Source organism: Lepisma saccharinum, chromosome 1 (assembly GCF_977018435.1).
Source record: "Lepisma saccharinum chromosome 1, izLepSacc3.1, whole genome shotgun sequence".
Taxonomy (NCBI): Eukaryota; Metazoa; Arthropoda; class Insecta; order Zygentoma; family Lepismatidae; genus Lepisma; species Lepisma saccharinum.
In genome coordinates, this window is record NC_139229.1 from 172671289 (window position 1) to 172694990 (window position 23702).

A 23702-nucleotide genomic window follows, 5' to 3' on the forward strand; every position below is an offset into this window, starting at 1 on the left:
CGATCTTTGTCGTTGGTTGTACGTACACGACGTTCCTTGTGACCCCCGTCGTCCTGATGGGTTATTTCTTATCGCACAACAAGATTCCAACTTCGTGATTTGACGTCACACACGCGTAATACCTACGTTGTTGGCTTAACTCTGTTATGTTTAGTTCTCTAAGCATAAATACACTAAAAATGTATTATGATGCTTAGAGAACTAAAGCTAACACACATAATCGAGCAATTTAGGCATCCAGCCTAACAATAGAAGCCACAGATTAGTTACATGAAACAAGTTCTCTATGATGTCATACCTCAAGCACGGCCTCATGGTTGGATCTGTGTTGTGCGATAAGGGAGACCTGTAATGATGCAGAGCCATCTGGTAGTGATTTTCAACTTGAAAAAACAAGTGAGAACCGAAAGGAAACTGAGTCGTAGTAAAAGGTGGTAAAAGTGAAAGATGTGGTAAAGGTAAAGATAATGAAGCAAACGAAAATCAAAAGGAAGTATAATAAGTGAAGTTATCTAGGGAAGAGCACCAAGCAGTGATATTGTATTAACTTGGAATTGGAATAACTGAACCACTTATCCTTCCCCGTATTGTGCTAACTTGTGAAAATTGGTGAAGACTATCCATAAAAGTAGAGAATTCGAGTTATGTTCTGCAGTGAAGTTACAACAGTGATATAACAAGATGCCACCAAAGCAGAGAAAAATAGCTATTATGGGTTATAGGTCTGTTGGTGAGTATATTAATGTCCATTATGGTCTTTAATGAAGCTATGGCTATTTTTTACAATCTTCTGTAAACTAAGTATAAGTTCATTGTAAATGTTTAGGTGTTAAGAAGCACATGTTTCAAATTTATCAGTCTACATTTTTTCCCCTTCTGCTAGACACTATTTTATATTTCCATATTTTACATCAAAATGATCTAAAAACACGATTTGTCGAGTCAACTTATGTTACAGACCGTTCCCTCTTGAAGAAAATGTATATGCTTTCTCCTTTTTTAATAATTCAGGGTAACACTTTACTATACCTGAGACAGATTTCTTCAAATTTACAGGAGAAAGTACTTACGCAAATCATTTTCTGTAGCGTTGTTGATGTTCGGGAATGTAATTTTGATTCATTTTAATGCGAATGCATGTGGTTTTCTACGAAAATCTATTTCCGACGCGCTATTGCTGCTGCCGCCATTTGCTTCCTGCATGAGAGCACAATACGCTCTCGTACTGTCCGTATATGCTAAATTGAACGAAAGGAGTGCTAATGGAACCAAACCTAACAGGCCTAACCTAACCTAGTAGGCATACCTCGTCCCCGTGATGGTTTGTGGGGCTATCGTGAATTTTTGGGCTAACGTCAATGGTTTTTCTGGCTCAAGGAACGATCAACGGTAAGCTATCGCCATGTTGTGTGTGGAAATAAACAAGAACAGTAAGTACTCGTAAATGTAAGAAATATACATTACTTTCATAACAAATTCAATTATTTCACCTAAATAGGTGTTCCAGAATGCAGAATAGTACATTAGCAATGTAAAAAAGTGCGAAAGAAATGATTCCCAGGTGTCTCAGGTATAGTAAAGTAGTACCGATTCCAACAACCTCACTTCCACATAGTGCACCCTGGGCTGGAATTTACAGAGTAGCAAACTGGACGCTCAGGCAGTATAATCCTCTGTGAGGCTCATTTTTTGTTATCCATACAAGTGTGTGATTGTTCCTTCATCCATCTCATCATCCATCCCCATCGGGACGATGTAAAATCTATCAAATGATTCCCGACTAGTTATTTTTTACTGTATTTTGCACCAGTGAAAATGTATACACTAGGACGTCAGAGATAAAGAATTGGATCAAAGAGTTATAAATTACATACATACCATTGCAGATTGAGAATAAGGAAGAATCATTTAGACTATCAACAATGATTTCATTAGATAATATATATTTCATTAGATCATATATGTACCTGTTGTATATATTTGTATTCTGGCTTTCCAGTACATTATGTATAATTTGGTTAAATGGCCACTAAACCTGGTCAAGGAGCAACTAGTGATGTATTTTGGCTTCTTGGTGCAGTGGTTCTCGACCTTTGTACGACCACAGCTCAGTAAATTTATTTCTTAGAAGTCGGTGCCCTGATCCCAACAATTTCGCTCAAATACATTTCTGAACTTTAAAGTTTATATGGAAATTAATATGTATCCTTAATTAATATTAATATATCAAGTATGGCATAATCAGTGTTCAAATATGGGTAAAACTATCAAAGCCGGGAATCGGATTTCTTCAAATTTACAGGAGAAAGTACTTACGAAATTGAGTTTCTGTGTAATTTTGGAAGGTCGTAGAAGTGTTTTCTCGCATTTTTCAATGTATTTGGCTGCTAATTCATGTATTTTTCTATAATAATGTCTGTCCGATTCACGAAAGCTGTTGCTTGCATTTTCATCCATGTACTTGAACCGGATGTTGCGAGCTTCTGCTGACGTAATCCCTGGTAAGTGTTTCCAAACACACAGTTTTTTCACTATATTGCCCAACCTAAAGCAACCTAACCTAACGTTACCATGATGGTGCATGGGGCTATCGTGAATGGTTTTTTGGCCTATTCGTGGATGGTTATATGATCCAGAATTGTTTTTGGGGCTATGCGGGAATGGTTTTTGGGGCTATTCGTGAATGGTCATACTATCCCGAATGGTTTTTGGGGGCTATGCGGGAATTTTTCTGTTAAGAAGGTTGAAACACTGCTTTGCCATTTGAAACACAACGCTAGTCAAGATTTGCCCGCCATTTTGCGTGTTCTGGAAGCGAGAAAAGAACGAACAATAATTACTCGATATGTCGACAATAGATACTAATTTCGTTTAAAAAAAAGTGAAATACCTTGTTAAAAAATCTTTTGCAATGCAGAATAAGTAAGTACGAATGTCAACAACTACAGAATAAATGAGTTACAGACAATTCCCGGCTTTGATAGTTTTACCCAAATATGTATAGACTTACTGTTAAATACATATAAAAGTAGTTTTAATTTTGTCGTCAACCCCTGGGTGCAACGTAAATTTTGCAGCCCGCCGGTTGAAAACACTGGCACTAAAACTGAAGTAGAAGCAAATAAGACTGGCCACAAATGGGGAAAAAAATCCTATAAAATAAATCTGGAGTGGACCTACATGAAATGAGATCCAGAGCACTGTGCCTTCACAGAGGATTGATCCTCAGACCCTTTCTTATTACAAGGCAACAGCATTACTTTATTCCACTCCAGAGGCCAATTCATGATTATAAAAGGAACATTCTATCAAAAAGCAGGCGTTTCCATCAGTAGTACTTGCAATTGTTCTCTGTGATTTACAGGCTAAATGAAATCTTAATCTCTGATGAAGTAGCTAACAATCTTGTTAAGTATAGAGAATATTCAGACCGAAGCAACACATGACAGTGCAGGGGGAGGGGGCCACAGTGAAGTGACAAGGGCACCTTCAGTCTGTAAGCAAGCATCCACCACACATGCACAAACAAGACTGAGTGCCATTGAAGGAGTTTTCAGACTGAAGTCACAGATAACAAGCGACACAGACTTCTTCAGTATAAAGCAAAACATTCACCCTGCCATTGAGAAAACAGTATAGTCCAAGCAACATGCAAGTGACATGTTTAGCTCATTGTCGCATTTCAATTCAGAAGGTTGGCTGGATTACTGCTTCCAAGTGGCACATGTCAATTGATGTTTCAGTCTGAAAGTTCCCTGAGAAAATGGTACAGGCCAAGTGACAAGCTACACTTGCAGCTTATGTTCCTTCGGTTCAAAAGGTTGCATTTACTCCTAAGGGTTGGTTTCCAAGAGCCACTTGTTGCTTCCAGTTCAAAGCTCCGTTAAACAGGATATATACACACACATTCACGTAATACGTATACTTCTGCATGTGTGTTGTGAACAGTAAAGATTTCTAATTGTCCCGAAACATCGAATATTTTGATACTAACATTTGTTTCATATTTTATGACATCAACATTTAAATTGAGACACAAACATGTAAAAGCCTGTTTTAAGTCAATATCATGGTCAGATGTGCTCATTAGGACTTGACGTTTAATTTTAACACTAGCTTACCCATGCTGTAAGAGAAACTTACATACCAGGGGTGGCTCACACTGTTTTATCACTAAATTTCAAGAAACCATTTTAAAATTGAATCACTGGTTCGTTTGCTGATTATATATGTGCAGTTATTTATTAATTATAATAATTACAAAAAATACTATCATTAATAAAAAAATAATAACCAATCATTTCATGACTCTCTCACATATATTTTATCATTCACTAAAAGTCAAGACTATCCATAATAATTTTTATTAATTTTTTTTAGTTTGCAGAAGTGCAGTTGTTTATTAAATATGATAATTACAATAATTACCATCATAACCAACCAATTGTACACTGTCACTGGCATGAGTGTCTCAAATGAGAGACATTCAAAGATGGCCCCTGATATGCCCACCAAGTGCATTTTGCCTCTTAATTACATTAAGTACATTTATGTTTTTTATAAACAAAAGTAATAAAGAAAAAATTTCTGAACATCTTAGGAAACAAATGTAATTTATTTTCAAACAGTTGTAAAATATAAATAATAGAGGTTTTGTGCCTGCAAGGCCCTCCCTGGTAAACTAGGGTTAAAATTGTATCTGAACCACTATGTAATATGTGTCCACTGGGATTGGCCAATATCTGCCTCTTTACTGCTACATCATGTAAATTTATTTTAGCTAGTTGTAAAATATGTCAGTCACTACAAACCTGTAAACTCATAACAGTAACTTCAAGTAAAATAGTTTTGGTAAAAAGCAAAAAATTCTTTTTTTTTTTTAAAGCTGGCTTTTTATCGAAAAAAGAACTGTCCTTTCAAAAAAAAGCTGGCTTTTTTGCAACTCTCAAAATGGTAAAGTAATCTAGTGCATTGTTTCTCAACCGCTGGGCTGTGACCCGATACCGTGCCCTCGTATCAACTATACTGAGCTGCGAAAGGTTCTCTTGAAAATGGTTGACAACTATCATAATCCCAATATCATATTTGAGTTCGAATTTTCTTTTTTTAAGTCCATATTATGCACAGATATACTTATCAGGACTCGACCTACAGTTTAAAGTGGGACCCGCACCACTATGTGCCTCCACCAGTTATCGAACCCGGCATCACTTAATTACAAGGAGACGACATTACCAATTCGTCATTCAAAATTTTATATTTGTCAACAATTCTACACACATAATGAAAATATTATTACTCTTTATGATTATGCTAGAACTTATTTATCAATTTTTAATTTCATACGTACATGTTAATTCATGCAAGTAGAAAGAGTAAAGTGCTCCCCTGTGCTTTGCACCATGCCATGAAGGCATATAGGGGGTGTGGGGTTAGGGCCGCACTCTTTCTTGATCTCGGCCTTGCTAGGGGTGACGTGATCAGCACCATGCCCCTGGCTGCCTTTACCCCCAAGAGTATCCTTATTCAACGCTGGGTGTGCACCGGAGCCGCTTCAACAGGTTGAAAAAGTCCTGGTTCTCCCCCACCGGGGATCGAACCCAGGTCTCTCGCATGGTAGTCAGATGCCCTAACGACTGAGCTACTGTGGCTTGCATAGAATCTCCAATACTGTAAAGGTATTTACGAGGAAAATTCTTGAGCTAAGGACATTGACTTTAAAAAAATACCGGGACATGGTTTCACGAAGATTGAGAACCATTTCTCTAGTGTTTAGGTATTCGCATTATCCAGGCTGCGAATGTCAGTGCATATTATATCTCAGTTTTCTCATGCACAACATGCCCCTCCCGAGTTTCAATAACTTGCATAAATTTTACAATGCGATTTAGATGTAACAATGTTTCTTGTTACATTTCCTTCGGGTGGCTAATAAACTGATTACTGCAATTATATCTGTACCATCATGCAAACTGAGCAAAGAAGCAAGTGTTGCTTGCTGCAGGTCGCGTGCATCTTGTCTCTTCGGCAGGGCTGGCAATTTTTTTTTTTTTAAAGAAACAAAACAATTTGCATTGTGTTAAGTGAGGAACAAAATGGTTTTGTTTGTTTGTTGCTTTAATTTTGGACACTAGTGTATATTACTGAACACAAAATTTAATGTAAAGGGATTTAATACTAGATTTTCAAAAGGTAGAGCAGTATTTTCTTTTTTGCTTCATGTACGTGTTTGTATAACAAATTCAAACATTGAAAATCATATCATACTAATCATACTATTAGGTTCTATTAAAAACACATACAAAACTATTCTAGTTATGTGAATATGCTTATACTACATAGATATATTTAATAAGCCTACCAAAATATGAAGGTAACACTCGGAAAGAACCGCCCATTCAAAAAAGCACTGTTTTTGTCTAGCTACGAATTTCATATTGTAAATTGTATTTTATATTCCGAAATGAGTGTCTGTTTTACAGTAGGGAGATAAACGAAAACCATGGAAGAGGAAAAATACTGCCAACTCCTGTATTTTCATTGATTTGAGTCACTTTTGTGAAAAAAGCCCAACGAAAAAAGCTGCGGAAAAAAACTCCCGTTTTTTTTTTTAAAAATCCGTTTTTTTCCAACCACTTCCAACTCTAATTTTGACTGATCTATTTTGGACTAAAGTGCCTCCATATGCTGGCTTTTTCAAATAAAAACTGTCACATCATAAATGGCGAAAACACGGCCTCTTTACACGATGTTGAAGGCAAATTACACCCCCTAACTGCATCAAAAAACTTGATAAAGCGAAAAGAACGTTGTGTTTAAATCTTAAAACATTGTACATATCGATACTTTATTATATCAACAAATTTGAGCTACAAATACGTTGTAAGGCCTCCGGTTGGGCTCTCTTCTAAAATCTAATTATAGCTCAGAGTGAAGCATTCACTGTGCAAATGCGAACAACAAACTGAAGTGACACTATGCATGATATTGAGAAAACTGCACAGTCCGAGAGACACGTAAGCGGCATGTGCATCATTTGCTGTGTCTCTCCGGTTCAAAAGGTTGCATTGATTACTACGCGTGTCTCTTCAGTGTGAATTCTCCCTTATAGGCAGCACCTGAAGTGGAAACTGTCAGCCTGGGGATGTTTGCTTGAGTCTTAAGGTAAACTGGGGAATCATCATGTGGTTTAACATTGTGACAATGAGACTATTTGGGGGAAAGCTTTCAGAAAATTTTGCTAGCTGGGGAGTAATATGCCTCCTTTGCCCCCATGAAAGGAGATACCTGGCTTGCCCATGCCTGGAAAAGTTCTGCGAACACTTATCTTATCAAATGTAATGTAACAGACCAACGTAGATGGTTAAGGGAAGTTTTGTGCTTTGGTGCAGATTTCCACAAGTTGCCCGTGTTCACAAATCCACTTTGGCATCAAGTAGCTTTTTCCATAAAAAATAGTAAACAATACGAACAGACTTAATTTTTAAGCTTTTTTTCGGTTTCCAAACAACTGCTCGAACTTCCCATAATTTGAAGGTTGGAATTGTTGTTTGAAGCCTTTTCCTTGCTGCCACATTTTAGGAATATCTTGAGTTGGCTTTCCTTTGTATGTTCCTCCCTCCACACACACACAAACACATACAGACACATACATGCATAGATACATACATACATGTGTGAGCACAAACGAACATCTAAGCGCAGTTTCATATGTATGTTTGAAAGACATCACAGTGGTTGAATGTTATTACCCAATCATTATGCAGCAAGTGTTTAGCAAATCTAAACTGATGGAAACATCACTTTTTATGGCTCCTTCATACCGCGACGAAAAAGTGCAGTGCAGACGTTCCGTTTTGAACAGATTTTTCAGTTACGAGCAAAGATAGGACCTCGGGGTTTGTTTTCTATCCTTCAGAAAATATGGCTGCGTAATTCCTACAAAGCCAAAATTTTAAAAAAGACCCTGCTTAATAAGTAAATTGGGCATAAAAATGGGGAAAACCGTAATTTTCACATGCAATTATCTTGTTAACCACACAAGCTTATGGAAAACTGTTTTGTTGGGGTCATGCAATGTTCATTGTACTTGACATTAACATCATCACTGTAGAAGTCAGTTTTCCTATTGTGAAACTGTTTGAGGAAAACGAAACCCTTGCAATATGTAAAAGTGTCCCTGCACTGTGGCGACACCTCGTGCAGATAGTTAGAAGCATTCTAAACTCCACCCACAGTAGAACGTGGAGGGATACAACAAAATAGCTCGTGAAGACAAAACACGATCGCAAGAGACAGGGAAGTGTGCATGCGTTAACTGGACGTGTTTAATTGCAAAATATGGGTAACGGCAGCAAGTGTGTTTGGCGTAAGATGTGGGCTCCGAGAAAATCGTCTGCTGCAGAAACAACAATGAAGTTTCAAGCGCTACAAAATCGCCGGCAAAATAACTACACAGACGTTCAAGTATTGTGGAGGGGTTCAAAATGAAATATAAATAATACCTATCCGTTTACTACATCATCAAATGGGGAAGTATTTATCGCCTTCCATTAGACGTTTACATTGTACGTACATAAACCAGTAACGTTATTTTGAATAATTCAATGAAATTGGTCTCCTTGGCAAATATTACGCTATAATACGTAGAACAAGTTTGCTGGGGGTCCGGACTCCCCCCCGAAAGGATTATGAAGTACTAAAATTAAATAATGTAAATATACTCCTTTAGCAATTTTTGCATATTCGATGGATAATTTCCTCTGAACGCGTATTGGAAAGGAAGGATTATAGCTATAAATATAATATGGCTTTGAAGTATAGCACCAAAAATACTTATCAAGTACTACTATTTTTACTCTGAATATATTGGAAGGCAATGATTAGGATTGACATCATACGGCTTTGAAAGACATAGTGTATTTATTTAGGGCATCTGGACCCCCTCCCCCAAACGAAAAGATTACCAAGTAATAAAATAATAACAATACTCGTTTAGCATTAGTGAATTTATTGGAAGGCAAGGATTATATTTGGATCGTTCGGCTTTGAATGATATTAGAAAGAAGGTTTATGCATACTACAACTCGTAACAATATGTATACAATATTAATCAGAAACTTCACTGTATCTAACATTTATTTCGTTATGCAATAGTATTCAATTCTGCTTCTATTTGACATTAATTTAATTGCCAGGCACTTGTTCTTATGTAAATGTTTCTACTTTTAACTACGGGTAAGCTACAGAATGAATATACACTGTTTACCTCTTTACCTAGTCACGTAATAATAATAATATATTAATTTATATATTGAAATTAGTATTACTTTAATTCAATTAAAATATTATTATTATTATTATTCGTAGACATTTCGTTCATATCCCCCCCAAACATTTCTGGATACGCCACTGATTGTGCAGAATTTTCTTTGTTCCACTTCGAAACGGTTTATTACGAGGTGTAAGAGCTATCACGAACACAACACAGCGAGCGAAAATAAAACTACACAAACAAACGCACACAGATGAAATATCACAGCATTGTTTACAGCTTGTTTCTACCTGCTTCCCTTCTCGCGTTTGGAATAGTCCTTCCAGATGGTTTTGTCTCCCGTGGCCTGACTGTAACTGCTACTGAAGTGTCGTGTGCATTTCATCTTTTAGTGGAGTTTGCAACATGAAGCTGAATATAATTGTGGAGGGCTTTAAACAAAGTTTGGAGTTGTATAGTGTGATGTTCGCTACTCTTGTGGCTGATGGGTATTCAAGCGTGTATGCAAAAATTCTAGAAGCCAGACCTTACACCGATGTCATAGTGGAAAAAATTGAGTGTACTAATCACTTACTGCGGAACTATTGTAAGAAACTGAGACTCATAAGCACTAATAGTAAACTGAAGTATGTTCACCTGAGAAAACGAATCGGATCCAGCATTGTGAGATTAGGAGGAGGAGTGACAAAGGCCGTGAAACATCGTATTAGTCAGGACGGTTTGACACCTGCTTGTCGACATACAGATTTGTATAAGGATATTATCAACGGGCCAAGCCATGTGTTCGGTGAACATTTGTATTGCTTTGAGCGTGGCTACTTTCTTCATGAATTTGAACTTATTTATGTATTGCAGTGCACAGGAGACGTTTTGTATAGCAACAGAGAATATGTTTACCTTTGAGACTGATTTTGTCATATAAATTGTACGCAAAGTATTATTAGCTTATGTAACATAATGTACAGAAACACAGAGTGCTTTCCAATTATTGTGAGAGTTTCGTTGTCATGTATTTGTTCTTATTGTATTACATAGTGTATCTATGTGCACTGCTGTTCATGAATTTTTAAGAAGCTCATTGTTTTTGTCCGTGTATTATTTATTTATTTATTTATTTATTTATTATCCTGCGCACAACAGGCATCTGCCCTTTTACAGTGCACAGTAAATGTCTTACATAGGATTTATACACATCAAAATAATATTTATACATATTTCAGATATAAAAAAAAATACATACAGAGGTTATATATATCGTCCTTAAACATTACCGTGGATAAGAAATTAATCAAACCTTACACAATTACATTCATATATGTATGGGTATATATATATACACATAAAGAAGGTAAAAATAATAATAGTAATAATAATAATAATAAAAAATAATAAAAAATTAAGCAAGAATGTTGTCCATTAAATAGCGTTTATACTCAGAAAATTTAGCAAATATGTCCAAGTGTATGACCCTCTCTAACCATTCATTATACAAGCTACACATTCTTCGCAGGGGAGCCATTTCTGCGGATTTTGTACGGGTGCGGGAAATTGCAAAGAGTTGTTTTCTTGATCGCAACTTTGGATGGGGGACATAGAAAGCTATTTTTGAAAGCAGAGAGGAAGAATCTAATTTGTCGTTAAGAAGTTTGAAAAGAAAAAGGAGCTGATGTATGGTTCTTCTGTTTGCAAGGGAGGTAATGTGTAATTTAATTAGTAATTCGTTATAAGGTGTCATCTTTGGATATGCACCATCTATCCTAAAAACTATATAGCGGGTGAACTTATTTTGAACTTTTTCAATAAGATCTATTTGTTTACTGGTTTGTGGACTCCACACTATAGATGCGTATTCTAATTTGGGCCTAACATATAGGTTAAATAATGATAACAACGCTTTATTTTCATTGAATTCTTTTGCAGTTCTCATAATGAACCCCAGTTTTCTATGCGCGTCGTTAACAGTCTTTGTGATATGTGACTGAAACGATAATTTATCATCGAACACTACACCAAGATCTGTTATTGAGTTTGCCCGGTCTATTTGTGTGTCCGCTATTTCGTAGTTATAGTGTATTGGGGATTTCAATCGGGTAAATGTTACGGCCCTGCATTTCTTATGGTTTAGATTAACTTTATTTGCTTTACACCATGCGTTGAGATTTTCGATATCCTCTTGTAATTTAATGGAATCTTCTTCATTGTGGATGCTCCTATAGAATTTTAAATCGTCAGCGAATAAGAGTTTCTCGGAATTTCTAAGCTGTTTTGGTAGGTCATTAATTAATATTAAATACAACAAGGGACCAAGATTAGAACCTTGAGGTACGCCTGAGCCAGCTACAAATTCATCGGAGCAGCAACCTTGATAATTTACGTATTGTTTTCTGTTTTTGAGATAGGAACACATTAAATCTACGAGGGAAGAGGAGAAGTTACAAAATGCTAATTTCTTCAAGAGAATATCATGGTTTACAGTGTCGAACGCTTTGCAGAAATCTGTGTATATAACGTCTACCTGACCTCTGTTGTCAAGTTCAGTGGAAATGAAGTTTGAAATTTCTACGAGGTTCGTCACGACAGATCTCTTTGGTACGAATCCGTGCTGGTGCGAGGAGAGAATTGGTTTTACGTGAGCAAAAAAGTGTTTATAAAGAATCTGTTCTAATAGTTTAGCTGGCGCAGAGAGTATCGCAATTGGTCTGTAGTTTGAAATTTGAGATTTATCTGATGTTTTTGGTATGGGACAAATTTGGGATAATTTCCATTTATCTGGAAATCTTGATGTTTGTATTACAAGGTTGAAGAGTATATGTAGCGGATATTTTAGACTTTCACCACACCCCTTGATTACGTAGGGGGGGATGAGATCAGGCCCTGCCGTTTTTTTAGGTTTAAGGTTCTTTATTGCTGCTTCTACTTCAGCGATTGATATATCCTGTAAATTTAGAGAAGATAGAAGGGTGTCGGTTTCAGACAGAGGGGTTGGTGGTTCGTAATAAGATGGTTCCTGTACGTAAACAGAGTGAAAGTGTTTCGCAAACGCTTCCGCAATTGAGTTGTTGCTGTCGAGTTCTTGATTTTCATTACAGATAAGTTGTGCGTATGATGGTCGTTTTTTATTTCTTATGAAGGACCAGAATTGCTTCATGTCCCCTGTTTTAACACTAGCTTCAATGCTTTTCAAGTAGTTTGAGTACGCATCCTGAATATTCTTTTTTAGTCTGGTTCGTATATTTTTGAATTTTGCTACATGCATTTGAGTATTCCCTACGTTATACTTCATTTTACGATGATGTTTTGCTTTGGATGCCAATTTTTTACCTGTTCGTCAGAATTTTTTTCTTTTCTTGTTATTTGTAATTCAAATAAGCATAATGTACAGAAACACAGAGTGCTTTCCAATTATTGTGAGAGTTTCGTTGTCATGTATTTGTTCTTATTGTATTACATAGTGTATCTATGTGCACTGCTGTTCATGCATTTTTAAGAAGCTCATTGTTTGTGTCCGTGTATTATTTTTTGTAGCCCGGTAATTTTTTACTTGTTCGTCAGAATTTTTTTCTTTTCTTGTTATTTGTACTTCAAATAAGCAAATATTGAAATAGTATACAGGGTGGGCCAGACTCAATTGGGCAGTTTTCGAACATTAGTAACCAATAAATCCAACAGCACCCGGAAAATTAGAAAGTACATTTTGTTGTCGATAGATGGCTGCATCATACGGTATGCTGTGAACGAGGTTGATCGCTGGATTGGCCATTGAGGGCCTGTGGAGTGGCCAGCCCGATCACCCGACATCAACCCACCATACTTTTTCCTTTGGGGTTACCTCAAACACAAGTTGTACGCTAATCCCATTGACAGTGAGCAACATATGCGTGAGGTGATTGTTCAGGAGTAAGGCGTGTGAAAATGTTGCTTTGCGTCGACAAGCCTGTGCGCCCAGGTCGACCACTATCTTGAAAATCAATGACTTATGTGTGTGTGATTCCATTTTTGTAACAATTTTGTAGCCATTGGAATAGTTAACATTTGTCAATATAAATAAAATAAAGAAAAGATAAAAATAACATCTAATCAAAAACTGCATAATTGAGTCTGGCCCACCCGGTATATATACATAAGAAACTGTTACTGAAGCAAGAAAAATAAATGTACCTCGAGAAAAACCAGTCTACTCAGTTCCCTGCGGTGTAGATGGCAATGCCTGTTCTCATCATCCCATTCATTACTCTTCACCACGAAATAAACTTTTATCTGCAGAAAATAATACAGAAAGACTACTAATTGAGTATCGCACAACTTTGCTCTTCCAGTGTGAGCGTTGTTCGTTGTAAAAGCAAAGTTGTAAAACTACAATTTTAGCATACGTGTAGTTAATTGTACATGATCAGAATGATATGTGTATATCTTATAGAACACTGTCCATTCAATGAACCTGTAGTGATCACTGACTGGGCAAACTGAAGAAATGTTTAATTTGTGCTCTGTTTTAAACTAATTAGTGCCACATCCAGCGAAAATATAAACAGTTCATATTACTAGATTAGTATTGTTAATAAATGTTATAATAGAAACAATGTATTGCCGGCCCCCATGGCAGAGTGGTTAGCACATCAAGCTACGACGCCAGGGGTCCCGGGTTGGAATCCTGGCCTGGGCATGGTTGTATGTGAGTGTTCATTCATCAATTTCATCATATCATCACTCATCACCATCTTCACATAGCCAAAAGTGGCACAAAAGGTGAAGTAAAATAAAGCAAATCAATCAATCAATCAAAAACAATGTATTGTTATTATTACTATAAATACTAAAATCTTAACAAACTTGAAACGCCTTGCGACAAAATTCTGCGTAAGCCAATTATAGTTACAAAAATTGTAATTTCTATTTAGGAACTGTAGGTACAAAATAGGAAGTTTTCGGTTTTCCTTTCATTGCTCTTTACGGAAGTGCCTCTCCCACATAATGATATAGCCAAGATTCAAGACATGAAAGCGCAGCTGTGATTACTATCTTCCATTTCATAAATGTTTGAGAATCTTTTGTGATCAAATTACGGTTTTACTAACCATGAAAATTTCGTTACGTGTTAAAAGAATGATAATTCATGTTTGCTTTCTTCGCTCGCCTGCGTGCCAGATGGTCAACTGCTTCACAAGAAACAAATTTTCGTCCTTCCACCCTTGCAAGCGATTGTGCCCAGGTACCCACCCCACCCCACCCCAACTGCTCTCCCGTCAGCCGTGAACAGTAAGCAGCGAATACCTACCTTCAACGATCTCATATGAAGGTCTGTTTCCATGTGTAGGTAATCTTTTATACTTTTTTAAAATCATTTCGCTGTTTCTTTAACATAACTTGTGTAGGTTCGTTAGGGACTATTTACTGTGTTGGAGCTCTACGAGGCAGTAGAAGCTGAGACCCAAGAAAACTGTGAAGACTGCCAATCTTGTGACGTACTCTGTTACGTCAGAGATAAGTACAGAGTAAGGCACACAAAAACCAACCCATATGACCCTCCTTTTTTTTTTCCTTCTTTCTCAGATTCGACTTTCTTCAAATGTATGAAGGAGCCTTAAGGATGGCAATGCAGTTCTGCAATATCATAAGTTTTGTTTTCTAGTTGAAATGAATGACAAAATATGACATTACTTTTACTTGACAAGAAAAGTGTGAATAACGTAATACTCCTAAAATTACAGAGAGCATTCACAACCGTGTATTTGTATTTACACCATCAAATATGTTCCAGGTTAAGGTTTGAGGTAATGAAACCAGTAGAAATACAAGCAGCTATTGTGAAAAATTTTTCAGTTTTGAACATTGCCACAAACAAAACAAATTTCAGAAAAGCACATTATTATTTAAAATTTATGTGCAAGTAAATGTATACAGAGATATTTTAATTGAAGAAATGGTAAGATCCAGAAATTGAATTAAATCTTTGTTTCTGAATAGGTACAGAATGTTATCTTATCTAAGTTTATTATCAAATACAGATGTAAATTGCTATCTTATTTTTGGCTCATTTCTAGTGCTTTAACACTTTTATTTGATAAGCTAATCTTCAATGACAAGAGGTTGAAAGTAAAATCAAAAAATAATAAATATTAGAAATCTGCACAGCAATGAAAACAGTAATCTTCGCTTCAGACTTAATTTATAAATTATTCATAATGAATTATGAAAGACAAAAGAAAATAAAAAATCAGTAGTGATCAACAGTAGAACAGGGAAGTCTCAGGAGATATATTTGTATGATGAAATGAATAAGCTATTGTGTGATTTTCAATATTTTAATGTTTTGCTACAGTAAATGGTGATAATTTTACAATAACGACGTCTGTCTGTCTGTCTCCTCTCAAAAACAGTGAAAGCCCTCTCTCTCTCTCTCATTCATCATATATATGGTGGATTAAAGGAAGGAGAGCCCAAGGAAACACTCATCAAAAACTGGAAAAGTTTAAATTTTCATGGCTGCATTGTTAGATGTAAATAAAAGATGGCAGAAATGGGAGTGAGAGTTCTACCTGCAAAGTTGCCATATCCAGACCAAAGATTGACTTGGTACAGAAAAATGTAGTTGGTGGCAATGGTACACTATATGTAAAATCCGAACGCTACACTGCCCAAGTTCTATCATGTATATATGCTTGATAATATTTATAAGTCAAAGCTGATACATGCACAGGTACTTAAAATATATCTATGTGTTTTCTTTTTCTTGTAGGAAAGTCTTCTTTGAGTATACAATTCGTAGAAGGTCAGTTTGTGGACTCCTATGATCCAACAATTGAAAATAGTAAGTATTGAACTTACCGAAATGTAATGGTAGTAAATTTAAACATTTTATGATAGAAGATTGTGTCCATTGAAAAATTGCCTAGTATAAGTTCAGGTTGATTGTGGGAAATTTCCAAAAGGGCTGCAAGTTCAAATAGCTGTCTTAATGTCCAGTTATATCATAATGAAATAAATATGCTTCGCAGTCTGGCCACATAGAACGATGTGCAGTTATGTGCATGAATGATGGTTAAATGAAATTGATGTTGGGACACTCAGAAATAAACACCCTTGATGATATAGCAACTATAGAACTCAATTTCCTTGGCCACTGGGGTGGCTAACAATATTTTTTTAATAATGGTTTGCACATTGAAGCCTTGTTTTGATGGAACAGGAGTTTGAAAACTGCACTTTTTGTCAGTTTCATATGGAACCATGTGGTACAGATTCACAGTTAACCCTGGCTTTTTTATTTTTTATTATATAAGTCACATTCATGGTGGAAAGACTAAAAAGGTGGATGCAAGCCGATTCTGAAAACTCTCCCTTCTGGTTGATGACGTCATAATCGTTGCCAGAGAGGACTACAGTGAAGAGTTCTTCGTGAAACAAAACATTTCAGCTACAGACTCAATATAACTTCAAAACAGGCGGAATAACCGTATAATGGTGTACCGAGCAGAGAGCATGATGGGGTTGCAGCCCCCCAAATGCACGAGCCAAAAAATTGAGAAAAAATTAAGGGAATAGTAAGAATGTGGGGATCTTGCAAATATCAAATACAATGTTGTGAAAAAGTGTCGTTTAGTAATAAATTTCTTTTTAGCCTTACTGGTCAGCATGAGCCTAGTGCATAACTTTCTTCTGTGCTTTCTATTAGTCTTACACACACAGGAACCTTCATGTTCAAGCATGTTGAGTGTCAGACTTAGTGAAGGCTTAGACATCCAGTCCAGACTTGGCACTCCTTTCAGAGTGTTCTCTCATGGATTTTATATATCATAATTAATTATCATCGTCATCATGATAGTCTTACCTTTATTTCTTCTTCTTCTTCTTCGTTTTCGGAAAATGCAAATTCAAATTTTTAACCATACACTGTCACAATTCTGACTACCTCTCTTACATTTGAAAAGTAGTTTTAATTCTTTCAAATTAGCTAGCGTATTGAATCCCATTACAGTTGTTATCTGATTTTCTAAGGGCTAGAAAACACACAGAAAGAAAGGAGGAGAGAGAGAGAATGGGGAAATTCATTCGTACTCGATAATTTTATTAGCATTTCCTGCAGGTAAAATACCCATTTGTGACAAAATTCTTCTTCTTTAACAGGAAATCCAAAATACTTGATATTCGTTCCTTTCGTCTTGTAATGATTGGTACAGCCGTAAATAGCACAGTTAGGCATATTTTCTTTCGCAATGCACTTAGATTGTTCTCACTAAAAGTGAAACAAGGGCAACAAAAAAAGAAAGAAACACTCAGTTCAAAGTTATGGTCTACAGAATTGAACAAAACCGGAAACTCCACTTGTCACCCTCTGAAAAGCACCCCATCTCCTGGTTGTGGCCACTATGTTGAGGTCAGAGCTCTGACGTATGGCTGAGAGCCATGCGCGTGCATCCACCTTTTTGTCATTCCACCATGAGTCACATTGTGGTGATAGTGTTCAAGTTCCTGTTTATTAGGTTGCAACAATTCAGCAACAGGTGACCCATGGTTACTTCATAACCTTACTGTGCCATCCTCGATATATTGGAATGCAGAAGTGCTTGTCCTACATGCATAGTAGCTAGTGTTTCCTAGCCAAGGGAAGAGGGACAGCCACGTGATGTCTGTCAGTGTAACTCTATGGTCTTAGGTTTTGACCTAAAAATAGTGCCATGCTCAGTGTTAGTCTCTTCCATATGTTGCTTTTAATATAGTACATGACTATATTTGAATGACTTTCATATTTGAAATTTTGGGCCACAATATGACCTTGAAATGACCCTGGCATATACATACAGCCAGTGTGTATGTGCCAGGTGGCTAGCCACTTTTGAAAGAGCTTTAACTAAAAGAAGAAACCAGTAGCAGAACTCAAATCTTTTCAGCCAATTCGGATATATATGTTTCCTCTAAAAAATTATAGCTCTGATATTATATTACTTCCCTACTAAAAAAATTCAAAACTTCGATTTTTGTTCATAATTGAATATCAATTTTGGCCTTTAATTTCAGCCATTGTCATTAGAGATGGTAAAAAAATGCACAGAACATAAAATAAAGCTTGAAATGTATTGAAAGCAATTTACCACAGCTTTCTATCATTTTTCTTAGGTGAGTTATCATAATTATCACACCTGAAGTGTGAAACAAAAATGGCCACCCTTTTTAAACAAAGTCAAGTTTTAGAAAAATAATGCCTGTGTTGAACTACCTCTGCATAGGGGTTAGAACAACAAAAGTATTGAACATTTTAAAAATGGTCAAGCAACCAATGCTGGACCTTTTGGTATGGACTCTAGAATATGCATTCTAGACAAGAATTCTGGTCTTAGTAAAATTTCTGTGAGCTAAAAGTGGATAAACATCACAGTAATGCTTCTCCAACTTATTCAATATTTCTAACAATATTATATGCACTCATGTTAGTGGTAATTTCTGAATGTTTTAGGGCCATCTGTCAAATACTTGATATTCAAACTTGGGTTCTGGTTCATACATCCAATACGAAAACCGTGATATTTTTACTGTGAAAAATATTACCTTTCTGTTATTTTAATATCATGTTTGGCATGTATTGATTATGCTGTGTATCAATTTTCATTGTGGTAAAACCTGGGATTCCCTATCAAACAATTACCCAAAGTTGAGTGTCTTTTTCATCACAAAAAATTACATTGTTTGAAAATTTTTGTACTTTATGAGCAGGTAAGAATAGTAATACAGTTATGTTTTGTTAGGACTGTCCTTCTCCTCTCCAACAATACCTAAATCATCACAATACTCCACATAGTTTCCAAGATATGACGTGTTTTGTGTCACATGGTGCATTCGTTAGTCCACCCAATTTCTGAAAATCATCAAATTTTTTAAAATTTGTAATTTTCAAAACGTTTGTTGGACAAGTCTAATATTACATATTTGTCTTATTGGACCAAGTATCTATCAGTAAAAAAAATAGAAGGAAATCCATGACTATGAAGCAATCTGCTGTGGGTGATTTCACGTGGAATGACCTTATTATATTAGAATTTGGTGTCTTTTTCAAATATGAACATTTACACACATATTACGTTTCAGTTAGGAATAGATGAATACGAAATTTGTACTGACACTAATAAAATAGTACACATTTAATGTATAACTTTCAATTGTATTAGATAAGGAAGCTGCGTGCAAGGAGGTACACGATGCAATTGAAAAATTACATTTCAAGTTGATAAAATATAAATCCAGCATATGTTTAATCTGTATATAGTACAGGTAAATATGAGCATGTATGAAATGTTTAATAAAATTATGTAATTCTATTGTACTAACACATTTCCTTTTTCTGCAGCTTTCACCAAGTCTGTAAAAGTGCGTGGACAAGAATATGAAGTGAAACTGGTTGACACAGCAGGTCAAGATGAATATTCCATTTTCCCGACCCAGTACTCAATGGACATTCATGGATATGTTCTTGTGTATTCAATTACTTCATCCAAATCTTTTGAAATTGTCCAGATTATTTATGAAAAGCTTTTAGACATGACAGGAAAGGTTCAGTAAGTAAACTGAGTCATTTCATTTGCATTAGTAGCACAGTAGATTTACTTTATTGTTAAAAACATATCATCACTATTTATTAGAAGTGGGAATTTTGAAAATCTACATTTACCATTTTTTATTTCCATGAATTATCAAGGAATCTGAAGGTTAAGAATATGTAAAAGTGCAAATTATGGCTGTGTCATGCTTTCTCATATCTTGTGAGGTACATTACCCAACTAAGTGCTAGATTTTTTTTTGTTTGTTTCTGTACCTTAAACTATTCCAGTAAATGAAAATAGTTAATGTATGTGGTTCAGCTATTTTGAGTACTTTCAAAGTGCCTTATTTTGTGTTTTAGTGTACCTATAGTTCTGGTTGGAAATAAGACGGATCTTCATATGGAGCGTATGATAAGCTGTGACGAAGGGAAAAGACTGGCCGAATCGTGGAAAGCTGCCTTTCTGGAAACATCAGCCAAGCAAAATGAGGTAATGTTGGAAATATATTTATTGTTGACTGTAGATATTCTTCCAGTAATCCCCCCTCCCCCCATCCTATTGGATGCTCATGTCGACAGTACTGCATGTTTTATATTTCATTATAAGTTACCGTATATTATGAAGTCGATGATAGTGGAGTGATTGATTTTCCAATTGATTTGTGGTATTCAGGATTGAAGGGCCTGTAATTTATTTAATATTAATGATTTTACATCACTTTTCTACCTCCCTAGGTTTATGTCAACAATGAGAATGGTTCGTGGAGGGATGAAATAGGTAAGAGAATGCCAAGAAACATTCATGCCTTGCCTTGGATCCTTGGCTTCACGTAAAGATGTAATTAGTAGATTGATCAAGTTTTGGAAGAGGTGACTGAGGTATAAACAATGGGAAGGTTAGTTGAAATAGGTTGAGAGCAAATGACATCTGGCATTTAGCTTTAATATGATGTAGTATCTCTTGTACATTTAGTTCTCTGTGTAACTAGGACTGCAGTGGTCTAGTCGGTAGGGCATCTAACTTCCACATGGGAATCCTGGGGGTGGGTGATCTAAGGTCGGAATTTTTCAGGCCTTGTCCTCGCATAAAGTAGCTCTGGGACTCATATCAATGAGTACAAGGGGGCAACCCTAAGGGGTGAAGGTGGCTGGAGCATGGCGCTGATCACATCACCTCCAAAATCGAGAATGTGTGGGCCCCTTCCCAAATGTGCCTTCATGGCATGGTGCTATACGCATGTGGAGCTTTACCTTACCTTACCATGCCGTAGAAAAGTAGACCGTATTTCACACTAATGTCATCAACATGCTGCTGATCTCCGTGATGGAGTGGTTAGGACAGTATGCAATAATGCCATGGGTCACAGGTTTGAATCCCACCCTTGGCATGGGTCCCTTCACCCTACTTTTTTTGTAGTGGACATGATGGATGGCCTGATACTGATCAAGTTCCGATATAAAATTCCAAATGATTCTTGGTTCATTTCTCTTTAATAAATGTGTGTTTCCAGGTGATGCAGTGTAAAAGAAATTTGCATATTTAAACATTTACTTTTTTTTTTTAAAGTAGGGGATGGAGGTTATCCTTAAAATTATAACCAAATGGGAGAATTTTACCACTACACCTATATCGGCCGATATCGATAGAGTACTGATTAACCTGTCCCGTCCCTAGTGGACAGTAAAATATGTTCTTGACAATTTACTACATTTAGATAAATATGTTATATAACTTTTATATGGAGTACAGTGTAATAGAAAACATATTAGATGCAGCTACTACTGTATATTATAAGTAGGGATAGCTTGTCTTATATCATCAGTTAAATTGCCAAAATTAGGATAAAATATCCAGGTGTGTTTCCTTATCTAACAAGTTATTATGTAAGCTGCTAATTATTTACTGGAGAACCATTTCTGTGGATTTTGGGTACGTGTACAGAAAATTACGCCATGTTGCTTTGATTGCAGTTTGGGATGGGGAACACAGAAGTCTGTTTCTGAGAAGAAGGGGAAAAGTAACCTAATTTATTGTTAATATGTTTGGAAAGATAAAAGAGCTGATGTATTTTCTGTTTACAATGGAAGTAATTTTTGCCGAAGTATTTAGACAAGATGACAGCTTTGAGTATGCACCATCTATCCTAAGAACAACAAAGGGGATGAATATATTTTGAACTCTTTCAATGGCACTTGCAGTTGAACCTCAATTTTACATTTTTAGGGGACTAAGATGAAAAAACGTAAATTCCAGGAAAATTTTATGCCATGATTGCTTTATTCCACTCATGAAAGTTGAATGTGTATTAAGTGAAAGATTTGTGAATATTAATTTGGGGTTCCACTGTATTTGTGTACTAATTTTGATCTTAACATATGTTAACCGTATTTGTGGGTTTTTTTTATCTACAAAGCCCAGTTTACGAGAATAGTCTCCAAAAAAGGATGACTTGGAACCTAACCCAGTCCAATTAGGATGGTATACTTGATGGTTTGTGCTCTGAGTTGTGCTGATGCAAAGAAATTACAACAAATGAGAGTCCATATTTATTAGCTAGTTTTTGAAATCATGTATCTCCGTACTCTTGAATACTGCTTCCCAACCTGGACATGGTTTCTAAAAGTAATCTTTATAAGTTCTGTTGGTAGCTGCTTTCCTTCCATTGTTTGCCATAGAATACCTTGTATGCTACACCATCGTGAACTGGACAATTTGTGTACTCTGAATATTCTGCCTCCACATACTCTTTCTCTTTACGAGCCAGCACATGAAATTCCTGTACAACAACATTGGCAGCATAGTCAGAACTGGATCCTTAATTAATGAATTCAATCAACGAATTCCCATATGCCTTCACAATTCTATTTTAAGAATATCCTGTTTTGTGAACTGCATAGTATTTGGCTGTGAAGGTTTTATTTTTTTCCTCTGTGTGTTGGCACAGGGGGGATGATTTAATTTGAATTTTTTTTTTAAATTTATGTTCACACACATAAGAGAGTAGGTGCTTAAGTTATTCATACTGCAATTTCTATTTTTTTTTACAGTCTGTTGCAGATATATTTCACACCATTCTGCTAGAGATTGAGAGAGCAAATGGAAACGTTCAGGAGAAATCAAATTGTGTCATCTCTTGAAGGTTACGTGAAATGTACTGACATATAGGTCCTTTTGGCTGAGTACATTATAGTAGTGAGAGAAATGCTTGCAGTAGTCAAGCGGTACTGTATGCCATTGTGCTGGTGAATTATATATATATATATAAAATTGTGTACATTATGAGCATCGCCATTAATTAACCTGTAATCCAATAATTCTGGGTCATTCTTTCACATCCATCATATTATAGAGTACTTGTGTATATATCTGTAATTAGAATGCATTCGTAACCTTGTTTGGTTTCTCATATAATATATTTTGATGCTTTTTCGTCATGGGAGTCAAGCTAATTTTACTAAGTATTTTTTTTTGTTATCTGTATATACATACATACTATATATGATTCTTTCTCTAATCATGGAAAGCAGTAACTTATAGAAATAACTCTGTACTTTTTGATTTCTATGTATTCTTTGACAAAGCTGTATAACAAGCATACATAAATATATAAACATGTAGATGTATGGGAGTGTAATTTATACTTCATTCCATTTGTTATTTTATAAGGTTGCTTTGACTTGTAATGAATTGGATATATATTTCACTTTACATTTCATTTACGAATATAGGGATTTGATACCATCAGAATGCATTATATATAATTACTCAGACATTGGTACAAACAAATAGAGATTTAGGTGGTTAATAATTTTGCTAATGGAATTTTTTTGTGAAATCATGACAGGAGTTTGTAGGATTTGAATTTTAATATCCCCAATGGTAAGGGGGGTCTCCTT

General features: G+C 35.9%; 1 protein-coding gene across 1 annotated transcript; it reads left to right on the forward strand.

The window, feature by feature from the left end:
- The first annotated feature begins 383 nt into the window (after positions 1–383).
- Positions 384–23429, forward strand: Rheb (Ras homolog enriched in brain). The gene is made up of 5 exons (XM_083142707.1): positions 384–730; positions 16011–16082; positions 19614–19821; positions 20166–20295; positions 22854–23429. Exons 1-5 carry the CDS (start codon positions 682–684, stop codon positions 22941–22943), a joined length of 549 nt encoding a protein of 182 aa, XP_082998833.1. The 5' UTR covers positions 384–681; the 3' UTR covers positions 22944–23429.
- Positions 23430–23702: the final 273 nt, after the last annotated feature.

What these genes read in the sequence shown, in the direction of transcription:
- Rheb (XM_083142707.1), top strand. Translation starts at nt 682, where the DNA reads ATGCCACCAAAGCAGAGAAAAATAGCTATTATGGGTTATAGGTCTGTT. An exon ending in TATGGGTTATAGGTCTGTTG is followed by an intron (nt 731 to 16,010) that starts GTGAGTATATTA and finishes TTTTTCTTGTAG; the next exon opens with GAAAGTCTTCTTTGAGTATA. An exon ending in TGATCCAACAATTGAAAATA is followed by an intron (nt 16,083 to 19,613) that starts GTAAGTATTGAA and finishes CTTTTTCTGCAG; the next exon opens with CTTTCACCAAGTCTGTAAAA.